At 52.1% G+C, this 12222-nt stretch overlaps 3 protein-coding genes and 1 non-coding gene across 4 annotated transcripts; 2 read left to right on the top strand and 2 right to left on the bottom strand.

Annotated features, from left to right (window-relative positions):
* Nucleotides 1–741: 741 nt before the first annotated feature.
* Nucleotides 742–4077, top strand: BDZ83DRAFT_794446 (subtilase; the record flags this gene model as incomplete). Its single annotated transcript, XM_060515815.1, has 11 exons — nt 742–901; nt 961–1302; nt 1352–1415; nt 1476–1587; nt 1638–1695; nt 1744–1803; nt 1858–3155; nt 3212–3424; nt 3481–3658; nt 3739–3908; nt 3966–4077. The coding sequence occupies exons 1-11, from the start codon at nt 770–772 to the stop codon at nt 4075–4077; spliced, it is 2739 nt and encodes a 912-aa protein (XP_060362290.1). The 5' UTR covers nt 742–769.
* An 805-nt stretch (nt 4078–4882) lies between these two features.
* BDZ83DRAFT_t204 lies at nt 4883–4971 on the top strand. Its single transcript has one exon. It is a non-coding gene; the product is annotated as a tRNA-Asp (tRNA).
* A 507-nt stretch (nt 4972–5478) lies between these two features.
* On the bottom strand, nt 5479–7368 carry BDZ83DRAFT_583401 (major facilitator superfamily transporter; the record flags this gene model as incomplete). The annotated part of the gene is made up of 3 exons (XM_060505655.1): nt 5479–6028; nt 6082–6319; nt 6375–7368. 3 exons carry the CDS (start codon nt 7366–7368, stop codon nt 5479–5481), a joined length of 1782 nt encoding a protein of 593 aa, XP_060362289.1.
* Nucleotides 7369–9111: 1743 nt separating this feature from the next.
* BDZ83DRAFT_583444 (uncharacterized protein) lies at nt 9112–10401 on the bottom strand (the record flags this gene model as incomplete). Its single annotated transcript, XM_060505660.1, has 1 exon — nt 9112–10401. One exon carries the CDS (start codon nt 10399–10401, stop codon nt 9112–9114), a length of 1290 nt encoding a protein of 429 aa, XP_060362288.1.
* Between the last annotated feature and the right edge of the window lie 1821 nt (nt 10402–12222).

The raw sequence follows: 12222 nt of genomic DNA, 5'->3' as shown, positions 1-12222 counted from the left end.
TTTCTGCCTTCGGCCTTACCTGCAAACTCATCGACGTCTTCGCCTTACTTACCCGTTTGTCCCTGCTGGTGCCCGACTGACCGTATGGATCAGGTTCATTACCGCCTACTGATGTTAATTTGGATAAGATATGTAGTGCTGTTTAGGAGATCTCACTGCTACTCGTCATCGCCTGTTCCACACGAATGCCGTGAACAGAGCAGGTCATGCGGGTAGCCAAGAGCTGCCAGGCTGTCTGTCCCAAACTGCACAGGGGAGTACATGCGAAAAAGATGATGCCGTCATTGTTTATTCTGTAAACCGAATTTCATACCGAGCACCGCCCGAACGTCCACCGCAAGTAGATAGTATCAAGAGAAAGAATGTACATGATCACTATACTTCTGGATCGTTCTGCTGCCTTGTGAAATGCTTCAGCTGCAGAGCCACCTGGGAGACCCAAGGCATGTCTTGAAACCGGTGATACATAATGTTCCTCAACATCTCACCGCCAAAGACCGGACAAAGAAAGTGTCGGAGAATCTGTTTGCCGCATCAACGGGTATTCATGTTTGTTCTCAATATGATCTTGAACGAGGCGAGTATGCAGGTGCACTCGCACCCGGCATCTCACATGGGTCCTTCAGAACAGCGTACCCATTCACCTCTTAGAGCACAACGGGAATTTTGGCAATAGATATGATGAGAGAAGGGCCGCCTTTCTCTACTTCTTCTCCCTGTTCTTGACTTGACAATCTCAAGAGCTAGTTTTCGTTCCAAGCTAGCCATCATGCGTTTGTATGCTGTAGTCGCGATCTTGTCTTTTGCGGGCACGTCTCTGGCTCGTTTTGGACAACAGCAGCAGACTCCGAGCGAGAACCCATCATCCAGAACGAGACGCTTCATTGTAGAGCTCACGAAAGTAAGATATCACGGGTTTTGGTCGTTCCGAGACATTGCTGACAATACCAATCGTTACAGGACTCGGATATCAAGCAGCTCCAGACAGATCTATGTGCTTTCACCGGTGCGACAGTGTACAAGACTTTCCGCAGTGACGTCTTCACCGGAGTCAGTGTCGAGTTAACGGGCAACAACGAGGAGGACCTGGGCTTCCTACGGGATGCGAGCAACGTTTGGCCATCGCGCAGAGTCCAGAGAGCCGTGGTGGAGGATGGCCAGGAGTTCAGCCGGGGTTTCTCGGGAGACAACTACAACATCCATGGCATCACTGGTGTTCAGAGGCTTCATGAGAAGGGCATTCTAGGCAAGGGTGTCAAAGTTGCTGTCGTTGATGCTGGTATTGACTACACACATCCCGCTGTGAGTGCTTTTAATACTCCTGACTGAAGGGTGATAGCTGACATGGTAGCTCGGTGGCGGTTTCGGTGAGGGCTTCAAGGTCATGGGCGGATATGATCTCGTCGGAGACTCGGGTGAGAGCAGGGCTACCAGCTCATCTTCAGACAACATGGGCTAACAAGCAAATGTGAAAGACTGGCCTAGTGGTGATGGACCCAAGCGGCCCGACAAGGACCCATACGAGCAAGACTCTCTTGGCGGGCACGGCACGCATGTCTCGGGGATCGTTGCTGGACAGTCAGATACGTTAGTAAATCGCTTTCGATGCTTGGAGCAGTAGAATAACCCGATCATAGCTGGCAAGGAGTTGCTCCTGAAGCCAACATACTGTCGTACAAGGTGTTTTCCGGAACTGTAAGCAACAGAACTTCACTCCCATGTCCACGCTGACTGTGAACACAGAGCGGCGATACAGATGAAGAGACCCTCATTGAGGCGTTCTTAATGGCTCATAATGATGGCGTAAGTCTGGTCACATTCACCAGTCAGTTGTTCTATCATCTGACCTCATGCTAGGCCGACATTATCACCGCTTCGATCGGAGGTCGCGGAGGGTTCTCGTCCAACGCCTGGGCCGAGATCGCTTCCCGTCTCGTGGATCAAGGTGTTTTCGTGACGATCTCCGCAGGCAACACGGGCGAAGGTGGTGCTTTCCTCGGGGACAACGGTCAATCCGGACGAAGCGTGCTCTCAGTGGCGTCTACTGAGCCCTCATACGTCCCTGGGATGCCTTTTGAGGTGACCTTTGACTACGCAAACAGCGACGTCAACAAGTCGAGGTACGGGTTCTTCTACGGCGGCCTCACACACAGCTTCCCACTCAACTCGAGTCTTCCCATCACCGCACTGTCCTACGACCCCCTCAACACCACAATCGGGTGCCGCTTCCTGCCACCGGGGACGGTGAACTTGACTAGCGCTCTTGTGATGGTTCCCCGCGGTGGCTGCAACGGCTTCAACAAGCGTTATGCCCTCCAGTCTGCCGGCGCTAAGTACATGTTGCTATTCAACGATAACGAAACTTTCCCGATGCCTAATAGCTACGACGTGTACCGTACAGAGGGTATTACGGAGCACGCGGTTGGTGTCGACATCCTTGCCGCGCTCGCGAAAGGCGCCAAGGTCACGGCCCGGTTCTTCAACGAGTCCGACTCGAATCTGGTTAACCTGAGGAACCCCGCCGTCGTCAGCTCCTACTTCACTTCCATGGGTGGGCTCTACGATCTCCAAATCAAGCCTGACATCGCGGCACCCGGGAGCAACATCTTTTCCACCATTCCGCACGGAAAATATGGCCTAAAGTCTGGCACGTCGATGGCAACGCCGTACATAGCAGGTGTAGCTGCACTCTTCATCTCGAAGCACGGTGGCAGAAAGGTCCACGGCGCCGGTTTCGGCAAGATGCTCTCGGCCAGGATCCTGTCCAGTGGCGATTCGCTTCCGTGGAATAATGGGCTGAACATGACAGACTATGGGACGACACGCGCCCCAATCTTCCAACTAGGCAATGGCTTGGTCAACGCTACCAAGGTTCTGGACTACGGGACGGAGCTCTCGTACACCAAGTTTGTGCTCAACGATACCGCAAATTTTCGCGCTTCGCACTCTGTCATGATTACGAACAACTGTACGAGTCCCATAACGTACAGCTTTTGCGTCGAGACTGCGGGGACGTACGAGGTTCTCGATGATAGAGACAACATCAAGATGGGACCTCAGTATACGGGCTTGGTACCATTGGCTACGCCGTTAGTCCCGAACGTGACGTTTCCCAAGGAGTTTACTGTTGGTGCGGGAGAGACTAGAGAGGCAAAGTAAGCGCCCCTCGTTGCGTTCCTTATGACCAACTTCAACTAATGTCTTGCTTCAGGTTCACATTCGAACATCCCAAAGGCGGAAACCATTCAGCTATGCCCCTGTACAGCGGCAAGATTCGCATCCACGGCTCCAACGGCGAGCAGCTCTCGGCGCCTTACATGGGCGTCGCCTCCGATCTACGCAAGACCTTTAGAAAGATGTTTGTCGACGACTACCCGTACATCAACTCGGGAGCGGATGATATTCCTATGATATACAAGACCAAGTAAGGCCCTACTGGCATGCTCCTCACAATGAACTTGCTGATGTTTTGCTTCTTAGCTTCTCCTTCGACCTTTCCCTAGAAGCACAAGATTTCCCGAAACTCTACATGAACTTCCGATGGGGCTGCTCTGTTCTGCGCTGGGATATATTTGAGCGCGGATGGGAAGAGAAGAGCTGGGGGACGTATCCGCCTATTCCTGGAGAAGGTGGATTTGTTGGACATGCTGCAACCTGGGTAAGTTTATCTCATCATATATATACCATGCCTTTCCCATTTGCCACCTTCGTACTTGACCAGCGCTTATCTGTGCAAAGGACAATGAAAGGCACGCTACAGTCTTCGATCCGGACAACGACAATGAGTTCGATCTCATCCGGGGTCCCATGGGAGAGTTCTCGAGGGAAGATTACAACTATGCGCCCTGGAGGGTGTGGTGGCTTGGCAGGTTCTCTGACGGCTCGAAGATCAAACCTGGGAACTACACGTAAGTCTCTTGATTGGTTACACTTCTCGATAAACAAATCTAACGAGGTGTCGACAGTATGCGAGTTGCTGCGCTGAATCCGTTTGGAGACCCAACAAAGAGCGACCACTGGGATATCTGGAGGCGCGATTTCATGGTGATTGGCAATCAAACATCGCCTGGCAACTGACTCACATATGCTGGTTTACAACACGGCTGTGCTTACAACTCCTGAAGCTCGGGATGCCTTGCATGAGAGCTGGAAGTCGCCAAGCAAGAACGAGCCGACTGCCCACCCTTGAGGACGTTTGTTGCACTTGTTTCTATTCAAGTACATAGATAGTAGTCTGGCGCAAAGATAGATTGAAGAATCGAGGTGTTTGCGGGGTACTTCACCCCATGAAAGTGTCAACTACAACATTTGATGAGGTCCGCCAAGTTCCATTCATGAACAACTCATCCAATTTCACAGTACCCAGCGCCCGCCATCTCTCTACTTGCAGTCAATAATTCATGAGTAGGATGCGGATCATCTTACCCAGGCGTTGGAATGAGGCTTACGATACGACAACAGCGAGTAGAGAAGGGTATTGTAGTGAGAAGTAGGTTTGCATTAATGCCGCCTCGAAATCCCTGTTCGGCGCGCTCAGCGAATGGGGACAGTGCCGATTGCCCAATCAGGCCTCTGTCAGTCAAGTCTCTAAACAAGGTTTACACAAGTTCATCCAGTCTTCATTCCAACGTCACACCACACTTACGCATGATCGCAACGGATGATTGATTGATCAAAGGAGGCGTCGAGACAGAGTTCCCGGCATAGAGACGGCTAACAGACGCACAGGAGACAGCCAGAATGAGGCAGGAGGGCAGCAGTCGTGGCCGACCAAGTCCCGCCCGAGCCCTGAGATTAGCGTGAGGTCGTGCCCTACCTTACTCATGGCCTCAGTTCGTATCCTCCGCCCAACCAACTATCACTGGATGTCAACATCCACCCATCCCCGATAGTCTAGTGGTGAGGATATCTGCTTGTCATTGAAGATTCAACGATTCGCAGGGGACCGGGGTTCAATTCCCCGTCGAGGAGTCTCTCTTTTGCTCCGTCTCATTTATTTCTGAGTTATTATGAAGAGATGGTGGTGATGATGAGTTTTTGGAGCAAGGTGGATGTAGGTGGGAAGTTGGGAGTTCTGCCTGTGGCCCGGGCGCTGCTGCCAAGTGGCAACCGGCCCTCCTCTCCTGCTGCCTATGGTACTTGGCTATTCGGAGCTTTTTCACGTCTGGCGTGTTCGACGAGTGAGTGAAGGGAGAAGAGACGAAGCGGGTTGCCGGGTTTGCATGTCTTATTTTTTCGAGTTTTATTTCACGAATACCTGTTTCCTACACAGGTACCTTCTTCCCATACCTTTCATCTCGTTATTTTCCTTGAGTCCCCACAACCGGGGCGATCAATCATCGGTCATCGAGCATCGAGCATTAGTACAATATTATACATCAATAGCCTGTCAAACAAACGCAGAAGCCCTTCCCAAGTCATTAGTACGTATACATATACCATTCCGTAAAATCCATCCTACTTGGAACATATCATTTGTTAAATGTGATCACCGAAATGCTCGGCGGGCCACCTCTTGCGCCAAGCAGGCCCGTAGAAGTAGACCACGGGAACGAAAACAGCAAAGGCGCTGATCAGCCCGGTGTAAATCATCATCGCGTTAAAGTAGCCCATATCCACCACCCAATCGGATATCTTGAATGACAGAATAAAAGCCAGCAAACCTCGGAACGAGGCAATGTTGACCAGTGCCGGGCCCGCGAGGTGGGGATAGCACTCGAGGACGTAGACCGCGCCAATGGTGTTGGCGCCCAAAAAGCCAAATGCCATGAGGCCGAGGCCTGTGAGGAACGTAAAGTAGGAGTACGCTGCCTGGTTCGAGCCAGCCAGACCAAAGATGATTGAACCAACAATGCCAGCGAGGGTCGGGATGATGAGGTTCACAAGTTGGTTTTCAGGGACGCGGACACCACGTTTCTTCGCGATGCGGTTCGCCATCCAATCGGCGGCACTTCCAGTGACCAGTGCAACGGCGACGGCTGCGATTAGGACTGGCACGAGGCAGAGGCCAAGGTTCATGAAATCCCATCTGTATCAGCGTCAGTTGGATCACTCACTCAAGTTTGAGAATTCATCACTTACGACCAGGGTGCTGTCAAGAGAGCTGGGGCCACAGTATAACCAGCAGCGAAAGCACAAGCAATCATCACACTGTTCAGCATAGTGATGAAGAAGATTTGCGGATAGAAAAACGTGCGAAGGGTGTCAACGAAAGCATTCCAGCCCTTGCGCCAATCCATCTTGCCATGGAAGAGAGCAATGTTGTAGCGGAACGTTCTGGGACCACGCTCGTGACCGATCTCATTGCGAGGAATGCCATCTAGAAGTCCAAGGTCAGCCATTACCCCTAAAGACGGTGAATTCTTCCAACTTACTCATTTCGGCGCGTGTTCGTTGCCATCTGGTCTCAGGCATGAAGAAGTAAACACCAACGAGAAAGAATGCCGCGCCAATGGCTGTGATGTAGTACATCCACCGCCAGCTCAAGTCGATAATCATGTACGGCGCCGCGATCCCAAGAACAATGATAATGAGGCCCTGGGCGGCAAAGATGCTGGAAATCCAGGCATTGCGCTGGTGCACAAAGACCATATCCTGGATAATGAACGGGATCAAGCTCTCAACCGTGCCGGCACCAACAGCCTGAACGCAACGAGCGAGAAGATGTGACTGCAACGACTGGCTGCTGCCTGCCCAGAGACATCCGATGATAGCAACAACCCCAGTGCTGAGAACGACGGGCCGACGGCCGACGGAGATGGCCATTGGAACGAGAACCAAGTTAGCCAGACCAATGACCAGAACGGGTAGGGAAGCCAGGAGATAGATTTCAAAGATTGGAGGCGCACCGGGCAAATTCGAAAGCACCTTCAAAGGGTCGAGGCCCGCGGGGAGACCACCGCTGTCGGTCAGGGGCTTGAGGATCTTCGGGTCGAGACCGGCGTATTCGAGAGCAAAGACGGGCAACATAGCACCGAGAATCAGCTCTGCGGCAGCGGCCAACGCACCGAAGCAGCAGAGACAGAAGCATCCCAGGACTTTGCGAGACATGGGAAGGTTGAGAGGATCACGCGGATCCTTGGTCGGCGCCGGCTGGAGAATGAGCTGTCCGTTTCTGTATAGGATACCCTCTGGTGCCTCCACTTCAAAGGTCGTCTGGAATGTCTCCCCATGCTTTACCCTTCTGTCGATGTCTGTCACCGAGCTGTTGCGGCTGCTGAAGTGGGATTTCTGATTACCCTCGAAGCCTCGGGTGCCACTCTTCTCGTCGTTGCGTCGCCAGAGTGGTTCGAAGAAGCTGGAACCCGCTGATGATCTCGCGGCCTGCACGGGAGCGGGTTGCGTGGCTTCTTGGGACTGATAGTCCATGGTTTCTTGGTTGACTTGTCGAGAATTATGTGCGGCTGTAGCGTTGAACTCCATGCTGGGCCTTGGTTGTGTGAATAAGGTAGGCAGGAAACAGTGACTAGATCCAAAAGTTGGAAGACAGCTTCACATTGAAACAACACAGAGGAATAGCTCTGAGTAACATGCAAAAGCCAGGACGGGTTTGGCCATTTTGGAACCCTGAATTTCACACAGATCAAGACGCTATGGCGCAGCGAAACACGGAACGCGTTCAGAACAATGCATCCACACAGACGTCGGCCACGACATTTTACATTACCCCGCAAGATATCGCCAATGGCTAGCCTTGTAGGGCAGCACTGCGTCTCTCAATGTCATTGAATTAGGCTACTATTTGAATTTTCTTCATTGTTGGATGTTTCGTTGACGTCGCCGGGTCTGTGCTGATGCATCTCTGCTTCCGGTTTGCCTCCGCATGCTGTCTGGCAAGCAAACAGAGAACGGACAAACAGGCGCCCGTGCCAAGCCGGCCGATCTTCTTCAATACGGTATTACTTTGAGGACCGAAATTTGGATGAACGGGACCATGTCGGTATCTGAGTGGCAACCTTGAACATTACCAACGATTCGAAGTAATGTACACGTACTGAGGTGATGATGGCCAACCGAATAGGTGATGAGTTAACCTATAAACCCCTTTTCATTATGAAATTGACTATCCTTATCGCTCTTTTACTAAGATATCATCGGTTCATCCGGTTCACAATTTCGAGTTTGCGCGTCTCGAGACCGGTGCCGAATAGCCCATGTGCCTGCTACTCGATGACTTGTGCGCATGCAGTCTTTTGGGGAACTTGTCGTAGACCTTGTCTTCTTGTCTTGGTCTTTAACAACCGAAAAGTCGGTGACTTCTGATGGTCTCATCGGTTATATCAAGATCCCAGCGAAGGATACTGGCATAACAGAGACTATGATCCACTCCTTGAGAAGATCTGGCAGAGCGCAACACTGGAGCCCTTTTACCTAGACCCACGTCTTTCACCTGGAGAGTGGCAACGCCTCGTTTCTGTCTCTGCTCCAAGAGATCCTGGCCGGGGCACACAGCATCATCTTTCCACTTCTAGATTCACTACCACTACATCTAGCATTTTCTATCTATCTATCTCTATAAAGTAAACATTCTCTTAAGATACATCTTTAGAAGTTAGTCAGTAAGGGAATAATGGGAAGGGTGAATATTAAGAAAATGGGAACGATTACTTATAATACTGGAAAGGTAGGTACCTTATCCTGAAAGGACACTAATGTTTTCGCAGATAGAAACAAGTCACTAATTAGTTGCTTGATAATTGCTCTAAGCATAAGGGCTCAATAGAGCTACCCTTGTTAGATAGTTGAGGAAAAAGGCCTCTGTTGGATTAAAAAGAATTACCCGACAATCAAGTCAGCTAGGCTCTGTCGGTCTGGGATGATTATCCTCCACATTTATTTAATCAAGTCGAGTCAGGGTTCAAGAAACCACGGTTTAGGAAGAGTTGAATTAATCCCTTGTAAGAGAAGATGCAATGTCTAAGTTGAGTCTATATCATCCGAACATTCAAAGCAATCGTCGCACACTATACAATGGTCTCGATGCAGAATCCAATAACTCCATGTTATGCTGGGTATCAAGCGTGCCGTCCGCTGTGACGTCGCATTAATCTTCAATTCCATCAGCAGCCAAATTCGAATCCGTTTCTAAGAAATCCTTTGCGGCCCCATCATTCATTTTTCGTTTCTGACTTGCTCTTCATCGGACTGCAAAGTCACTTCCGTGCTAGCAGAGCGAGGAGGGATAGATACGGTGTCGTCCTGCTGAGCCGGCGCCTTTGCAGCAGCGGCAGCGGCAGCACCAGCCGCAACAATAGCCGCGGCGTCAGCACAGCGCTTGCGGATGGAGAAGACGGAGCCGACGTGGCCCACGAGCCACCAGGAGAAGAGAACAGGCAGGGCGACGCGCGTCTGATCAGCGCAACCAGTCCACGCCTGCACCAAGAGAGAATAGATCTCGTGCGCCGGGAAGGCGTAGCCGATCCTGTAGAAGCCCGCCATGATCTCAAAGGGGAACACGCTGCTCGCGACGTTGGTGAGCATCCAGGTGAGGAAGAAGAACGGAATGAGCTGCATGGGCACAAAGGATCCGATGAGAGACTCGAGGACCTGCCACTGCACGTCCATATAGAGCCAGAAGACGAGAAGGGTCTTGCCGAACTCTGGGCCGCCGACGGCCCAGTTCTCCCTAAAAGCCCAGAGATACCCCGTGACGGTGACGGCGGTGAGGAAGCCGTAGATCTTGCCAATGGTGAAGCGGATGAGCCAGACGTCGCGGACTCTCATCTTGGCGAGGAGGCCGGAGCTCATGCCGATACCGTTCAGGGCCAAGATGAAGAAGAACTGGGCGAGAGTCGGGACGATGATGTTGACGGTGTTGAAGAAGACGCGGCTCGCTTGCGTCTGGGCGCCGATGAGGTCGGGGGTGGACGAGATCGGGTTCAGGTAGGCGGCGATGGCGGCCAGGTTGGTAGTGTTCAGGGATCGGAGGGCAGCTGTGCCGTTGGGCGACTGGTAGTAGAAGGCCCTCGATGCGCCGACGACCTTTTGGATGTTGCTGTTGATGGTGGAATCGGCGATCGCAGGGTATCGGGCCTGGTTGTAGGTGTATGTGACCGAGTCGGCGGCATTGTAGGCTGCGGTCGAGGTGCCGTTGATGGCGCTGGCGAGCTTCGCAGACGCGCCCACGTTGATGTAAATGGCTCCCCAGTAGTCTCCTTTGCATACTGCGTTCTTTACCGCTGCGGGAGTTGAGTACTTTGAGGCGGAGCCAAACTCGATGGTTGGGAAGTTGGCAGCTTGGAAGCTCTTGGATGCGCCTACAATTGCTGAACCAATGGCGCCCCCATCTAGGTCAACGGCCAGAATCTTGAGTGCATGCGTACGCTTCCCTTGCTCGAATGTTGCTCCAAACAGATATGACATGTTGGCGAGGACGAGAACCAAGATCAGTATCGATGACATGACCATAGGTATGATGATACCCTTCCGTTGGGCAGCACTCCATTGTGAGAGTGGTGTCCTCTGTGGGACGTTGTTGGGTGACATGGCTGATGAGTTTGTCGTTCGTTGGTGGCAAATTACAACCGAATGGCGATGTCGCACAGTTAGGGTAAATATGTTGAGAGCCGAATCAAGTGTAGTTGGGTAGTCGATCTCCTGAGGACGTCGTGTGAAAGGAAAGGAACTGGTGATGTGCCGAGGGGTAGGGCTGAAGTTAACAATGGGGAGGTTCGTAGTCTTAAAGAGGACCATAAAAACGAAGATCCTCTGTTTGCCCATGTGGCTCCCTATGTGGCGCCAGGAGATAAAGGGAGACCCATTAGTTCGAGAGCGCGGAGACCGGCCGAGAGGGACGGTCAACGGGGTACGGCAAACCCGCCGGGGCTCGGAGCACTCTGTATGCCATTATTCGTCATCATCCTCCTCGTCGTGACTCTTATTGAGTCTAAACTGACATGGATAGCTTCGAGTTTCGTCCAGGCTGCCGTATATGATCTCGGAGCTAAGTCCAAGATGCGAGGTAGCGAAGGGCCGAAGCTACCTCGTTGGCAACTTGGCCTCCTTTTCAAGTATGGAAGCACCCGCGATAGACCTGGGAAGTGGGTTGGCTTGGGCGTTGGTGTGGTCGCAAAGTCTTCCGATGCGTCGGTAGAGGGCGCAAGGGGTGGCCCCCTTAGTTGAAGTTATCTAATATGGATCCGGCCGCTAGACGGCGCATCGGTGCTTACGTTCGCCGAGCACCGGACTTTTTTTTCATTAGCATCTGGCCGTCCCCCCGGCCTGTTGGTTCTGTTGGTCGTCCACGTTCGTCCTGTCTCTTGACCTTTCCTTAAGCGCTGACCAAGTTCCAAACTTATTAATAATCAGCTCATCCCCATCCCCCAGGCTAGAGAGATGCTTTCGGGCAATAGTGTTATCCGTAAAATGACCAGCGTCAATCGTAGAATTTACGAAGTCCGAAGCCATGCCAAAAACAACACTGCTAACGCACAGACAGTTGTCACTGAACATTCGGGACACCAAACCGCGGGCGCTACTGAGCTCATGACAGGTCTCAGTGCATCAATAGATCATTGCACCGATCATCTCGCGACGACATACCATGAGCACATTGCTTTTTGGAGTTTGAAGTGTTACTCCATATTTGAGAATTGCTCTACGGGTAGGCGGGTTTCTACAGGAGGTATGTTTGCGTGTCCATTCCACAGGTATTGTTTGTCTTTGATGATTGGTCATTGGTGGCGGCAACGCAGACGTCTTCCCCCGCTCGCTCTCGGGTAGCAAGTTGGGGCTTCGGTCCCGACTAATCTACATGTAGGCTCTGGGCCAGGCGATCCACCAGAACTTATGGTATGATCTCCCCAGGTCGCGACAGCCCCGGAAGCGATCCACCCAGCTGTCGGATTTACAAAAACGCTCCGGCCGAAGCATAAACTCCAGCCCCAAAATCTCACAGCCACTCGGCGATGAGCTTTTAATGCTAGTCTTCGCATCGACCAACGACTCCAATAGCATATGCATTAGCTGGGCAATTTGCTGCATCCAAGAAAACGGCCCCTCACTTTTCGCTCGTTACCCACCTCCATCAACCTTGTTTCTCACTATTGACTGAGTTGTGCACGGCTTACGGGCAAACGCTGCCCCTAGCACTCGACGCATTATCTCCGGAGGTGCTCCGGCCCGGCCGAGAAAATTGCCAAGTCGGGACGGTATGCTCATGGTCGCCGGAGCAAGACCCGATTATCGTTCGATCGGTAGCTGGTCATGGGTCACTTTGAGAAC

This window comes from Colletotrichum acutatum (assembly GCF_030867785.1).
Source record: "Colletotrichum acutatum strain CBS 112980 chromosome Unknown BDZ83scaffold_82, whole genome shotgun sequence".
NCBI classification, from domain to species: Eukaryota; Fungi; Ascomycota; class Sordariomycetes; order Glomerellales; family Glomerellaceae; genus Colletotrichum; species Colletotrichum acutatum.
This window is presented reverse-complemented; position numbering and strand designations above follow the sequence as displayed.